Genomic DNA, 5,721 nt, shown 5'->3' with positions numbered 1-5,721 from the left:
TGCATGGTTAAGAGCAGTGACTTGCAAGGCGAAGTCCCCTGCAGATTTCTGAGAAAGTTTTGCCGTCCTGGTATAGACACTACCCCGACCTCCCCACATTCTTTGTCCACTTCTGTCTAGTGTTTGGGTTTTGTGAAGGCTAATTTGATTCTAGGTTTCTTTTCAACTACTTCCCAGGTATTAATTATATTCAAAGGTTTTGAGACTGCTGGAAGTCTGATTTCTAGATAATAAGGGAATTCCTGTGTATGGACCAATTACTTTTTAAAAATTGATTCATATAGTTTGATGCTGAATATTCTGAATATTCTAAAATGATTAAACATCTGCCTTTTTTCAATGTTGCTAATTCATACACAGGCAAATATGGAACTAGGTAATTAATTACAGAAAGATCAAAAAGTTTGAGAAATGAGCAATTTATTTCAATAAAAGGAAAGGACTACTTTTGTTACAGTGAGGGAAAAATGAACTCAAAAGTAGCTACATTTAGCTGGGCGTGGTGGCTCACACCTGTAATTCTAGCACTGTGTGAGGCCGAGGTGGGCGGATTGTTTGAGCTCAGGAGTTTGAGACCAGCCTGAGCAAGAGCGAGACCCCGTCTCTACTAAAAAAAATAGAAAGAAATTATCTGGACAACTAAAAATATATATAGAAAAAATTAGCCGGGCATGGTGGTGCATGCCTGTAGTCCCAGCTACTCGGGAGGCTGAGACAGGAGGATCGCTTGAGCCCAGGAGTTTGAGGTTGCAGTGAGCTAGGCTAACATCATGGCACTCACTCTAGCCAGGGCAACAGAGTGAGACTCTGTCTCAAAAAAAAAAAAAGTAGCTACATTTAGGCCGGGCGTGGTGGCTCGCGCCTGTAATCCTAGCACTCTGGGAGGCTGAGGCGGGCGGATTGTTTGAGGTCAGGAGTTTGAGACCAGCCTGAGCAAGAGCGAGACCCCGTCTCTACTAAAAAAATTAATAGAAAAAAAATTAGCCAGGCAACTAAAAATAGAGAAAACTAGCTGGGCATTATGACACACACGTGTAGTCCCAGCTATACTCAGGAGGCTGAGGCAGAAGGATTGCTTGAGCCCAGGAGTTTGAGGTTGCGGTGAGTTAGGCTGACGCCACTGCCCTCTAGCCCAGGCAACAGAGGGAGACTCTGACTCAAAAAAAAAAAAAAAAGTTGCTACATTTAACTGTATCCCCATTTATCTCTGCACAATGTCTTTGTCTCAATGTCTCAATTCCCGGGGCTTTCTTTTCACACCAAGATACTGAATGAGAAATATATCAGTATGTCAAGTTGGCTGATTGTTTGACATATCTGATTTGGGGGCTCCTACGCCACTCCTCTCTCTCTCTTTTTGACTTGACATTCACCATATCAGAAAGGACAGGTGCCCGAGGGCAAGTGCATCAAAGTGGTTGGGATGAGAATGTTTGCTAAGGATTATTTTTTAATGGAATAGCATATGTTTTTTGAATCCTTGAAATGAAGAATCAAATGAGTCTCCTTTATTGTGAAACGAAACAATTCAAATGATTGTAAATCCAAGAAAATAACAGGGAAGCACTTAAACATTTAGTATAAATGCATTTATTTTTCAAACTATGACATTTTTGCGGAGTACATTTATAATTGAAATACCCCTCTCCCTTCTTCCCTTTACAACATACTTTTTCAATCTGTTTGATTATAGAATGAAGGCCTTAAAGAAAAGCCATAAACATTCCCATAAAAGAAATAAAGACATACTTGTCTCAAGGATCAATCTAACTGGACTTCACTAAATCCTGGTAAAGTAAAGGCTCCAATCTTCATAACAGACACATAAGAGGACAGATGATCTTTCATTATCAACAAATTCCTATTAATACAGTCAAACAATTAATTAAATTATTCAAATGCATGTCTTGAGTTCCTATTATGTGCAAAGTATTGTTCCAAAGCACACACTCTTCCTTAGATGTAAAGTGAGCCACTGAAATAACTTCAGAAGTTTAGAACTTTGATTTACTCAAAATATAGGAAAAGTTTGCTGTTGCTGTTTCTGCTGCTGCTTCCAAAAGTGCCCAGTTTATTTCTAGAGAATAGCTCAGGCACTGGAAGAATATAATTTAAACTTAAGCATTAATAAAATATGGAGTTAGAGAATAGTTGTACCTTTACGACATAACACAAATGACTATGTGAAGTACATTCTGGTAATCAAAAATGCCAACATCTGTGCAAGGCATTCTAGAAAACGACACCAGATCAAAAAGATACCAGTGTCAATTTCAAAATAAACCAGGATACAGACCAATTGCAATTTATAGAAAAAATAAAAATATAAAAACACCAATTCCTAGCTTCCCCACCCCCAGTGCTAACATTATACTTTCTCAGACACACTGCCATCATTGGGAAGCATGGGGGTAGGCTAGGTGGAGGTATAGCATATTAAATAATTAAATAACAGCCAGGTTTTTTATGTGTGGTCCCAAAGACTTAACCAACTTATTTTTCAACATTCAGTTAGTTATTAAGAATAGAACTTGAAGAGATCATAAATATTTCCTTAGACATAGCTGACAAATTTTTTACAGACCCCAAAGTGAAAATATACCACAATACCACCATAAAACAAGCTATTTTGTTCATCACCCATAAGACCTAACTTCGTAAGACATCAGGCTTCCAAGGTCTAAGTGCTTCCTTCATATGACTCTAATGTTTTTTTATTTTTCCTGAACTAAATAGGTTCTCTTTCCAGGTCAAGAGTTATCTTCTGGCAAAGTACCTTCAGGATAAATATGCTTCATCATTTATGCAGCCCATGATTCAAGCCTCCATTACAAGCTTAAACTCAGCTCCTGGTCTCTCTATTCAGAACTCTCCACACTTACTTAAAAGGATCACTTAAAACACTAGAGAAAAACAAATCTCCCCTAAAGGAGAGAGACTAAGTCAAGAAAAGTGATGCTATTTCCAGCTCATGCCCTGCCTTAGGAAGTCAAACTCAATCTCATCTCTTGAAAAGAGCCCCACTAGTCTCCCATTCAGAAACTTGCTATATTTATTATTTCTAAATGCGGTGGTTAAATAAAATTAAATGCAAATAACACACAGTAATTAAATTACAAACTTAAAATAAATAAAAAATACATGGACTGGTGGTTTTCAGGGAATAGAGAACGGTCAATTTTAGATAAATTCACATTCCTTTTGTACCAGTTTCTACAATGAGTGAGCAACACTGCCCTCTAAAGGGTTTACTATGTTATAACACATCCCTTAGTTCATACAGTGAGACATGGCCCCAGGATGCATTCACACACACACACACACACACACACACACACACACACACACACACACACGTTCTTTCTTTCTTTGGCTTCTGGGACACAGCCTGTCCCTGACCTTCTGTGAATGACTCAGAAGACCATGGAGTCCCTAGAGAAGCTGTGAGACTTTGTGAAGGCTCACTGAGGGGACCAGAAATTAACGTTTTGTGGCAGTGATTTTCCAACCTTAATGTGCATCAGAATCACTCAGAGAACTTGTTTAAACTCACGTTGCTGGGCCCAACATCCACAGTTTCTGTTTCCATAAATCAGAGGTCGAGTCCAAGAATTTGCCTTTCTAACAAGCTCCTGCATGATGCCAATTTGACAATTCAGGGACCACGTTTTGTGGGCCACACGCCGTGCTAGGCACTTTGTTTCACTTAGCACCTCACAACAGGGTGAGGTTTTTAATCATCTCTGTTTTACAGAAGGTCAGAGAGATAGGTGGCCAAGCTCACAGAGTGGTGACAAAACCTATGATAAACCCAGGACTGTCTAAACTCAAAACCCACTGCTCTCTTCTCTCCCCAAGGTCTTGGTCAGTAAACGAAGCTGTTAATCACTTCCTCTTTCTTGGCCTCAGCTTCTTCAAGCGACGGGGGCAGGACTTAGGTGACTGGTTGGTTGGCTTCTCTCTCAGAGTCCCTGGAGCCTGGACAGGAAGCCACCCAGGAAAGGGCCACTCATACCCAGGCTGGAGCTGAGTGAGTATGCTGAAAGGACAGGGACGGCATATCAGCACAGCCTCCTCTGGGTCCTGAACCCCCTACGGAGTTCAGAGGGGGTCTGATTTGCTCTGGATTCTGGAGTACTTTGTATCAGAAACTCTGGAAGACAGATTTTAAATCAGTGTCTCCTCTCACAGGCATTTTGAGGACTTCAAAGCCTAGTGGAACTTGGAGAGTAGCCAGAGGGTGGCACCCTCTCCAGCTTCAGCTCAAAACAGGAGGGCAGAGGTGGGGACACCTAAATAACTTTAAAACGGAAGTGCTCAGCTGTGTGGGGACAGAAAGGTTTTGATAAAAGAAAAAGAGTTTTCAGGTCACATACTCCACTAGGATGACACAAGTGAAAAGTCCCCAGCACTCAAGCCCAGGCAGGATGTCACAACAACGGGAGAAAAAGGGCTGTGGGGACCCACCCACGTCAAGAACAGTTTTTCTCATCCTTTGCATTCAGCTCCTAACCCGACTTGGTGTTTTCCTGAGAGAGCTGCAAATCGGGAGCATCCCATGGGGATGGTTTCTGGCCTCGGTCATTGGGGGCAAAGGGTGTTCTCAGAAAAACAGCCCTGCGGGCTGGTCAGCAGAGATCCTGAGGTCGTGGCCACGGCCGGACTTGGTGCAGAGCTGGACCCGGGACTCCAGCTGCTCACTGAGTTCGTCCAGAGCCCCCGTGCAGGACTCCAGGCTCTCGGCCAGTTTCTGAATCTTGGCCTTCAGCACGGCCTGGCTAACCTTGGTGGCACCCTCGGCCCGCCTGGGGATGAGGAAGCCACGTGAGCCGAAGAAGACGATGAAGTAGACAGAGTTGTACAGGGCGATGGAAGCGTTCCTCCCGCACTGCAGCAGCTGGCGGTCCCCGCAGCCCTGCCAGCGGCAGAGGAACTCCAGGCCGCGCAGGATCTCGCGCATCTGGTCCTGGCAGGTGGCCGCGATCTCCTGCACCCTCCGCAGCTCCCGCGAGTTGCAAAAGATCAGGGAGAGGTCGGACGTGATGGTGACAGCCCCGCCGGCTGTGGCCACCCCCAGCCCCACGGCCGACGCCAACAGCGAGGCCCCCAGGGTGACCGGGCTGAGCGAGAGTCCCACGATGGCGGCCACGGCGCCCGCGGCGCTGAGCGAGCTGCCCGCCACGTTGGCCGCCAGGGAGCGCCGGCGGAGGCGCTCCAGGCGCCGGGCCACCTCGCGCAGGCGCAGCACCTGGCCGTGCAGCCGGCCGCGCCGGTCCAGCAGCAGCCCTTGGAAGCGCCGCAGCGCGTCCGCACCCAGCGGCTCCGCGGCCGCGGTCCTCTCCATGCCCTGCGGGGACACAGACACGCAGTCAGCCCGGAGTCTCCGCGCCTGCCGCCGAGGCCGCTCGCGCTTCCCGTGCGCAAGCGGGAGTCCTCCAGAGTTCAACAGACCTGCTACTGTCACGCCACGGGAAACGGGTCCATTCCCAGTGGGTCATGTGTCAAGTTCACAAAGACCGGTTCTGGGATCTGGGACGAGTCCCACAAGTTCCCAGGACCTTACATCCGCATATGGAAATATCTTCTGCTTCTCTCCCAGGGAACTAGCAATGGGCGTCATTATCTGTTAAATAAGATCGTTTTAAGAGACGAGGTTCTCACTATGTTGCCCAGGCTGGTCTCGAATCCCTGGGCTCAAGTGATCCTCTTGCCTCGGCCTCT

General features: G+C 46.0%; 1 protein-coding gene across 1 annotated transcript; it reads right to left on the bottom strand.

Moving 5' to 3' along the window:
- Positions 1 to 3,333: 3,333 nt before the first annotated feature.
- APOLD1 (apolipoprotein L domain containing 1) lies at positions 3,334 to 5,470 on the bottom strand. The gene has a single exon (XM_012655787.1). The coding sequence runs from the start codon at positions 5,342 to 5,344 to the stop codon at positions 4,604 to 4,606; it is 741 nt and encodes a 246-aa protein (XP_012511241.1). The 5' UTR covers positions 5,345 to 5,470; the 3' UTR covers positions 3,334 to 4,603.
- Between the last annotated feature and the right edge of the window lie 251 nt (positions 5,471 to 5,721).

The sequence above is a fragment of the Propithecus coquereli genome, unplaced genomic scaffold (genome assembly GCF_000956105.1).
Source record: "Propithecus coquereli isolate 6110/MARCELLA unplaced genomic scaffold, Pcoq_1.0 Scaffold487, whole genome shotgun sequence".
NCBI lineage: Eukaryota > Metazoa > Chordata > Mammalia > Primates > Indriidae > Propithecus > Propithecus coquereli.
The sequence above is the reverse complement of the archived record's forward strand: the minus strand, read 5'-3'. Positions and strand labels throughout refer to the sequence as shown.

Bases quoted from the DNA above. Each gene is read 5' to 3' on its own strand.
- APOLD1 (XM_012655787.1), bottom strand. From the start codon at position 5,344: ATGGAGAGGACCGCGGCCGCGGAGCCGCTGGGTGCGGACGCGCTGCGG.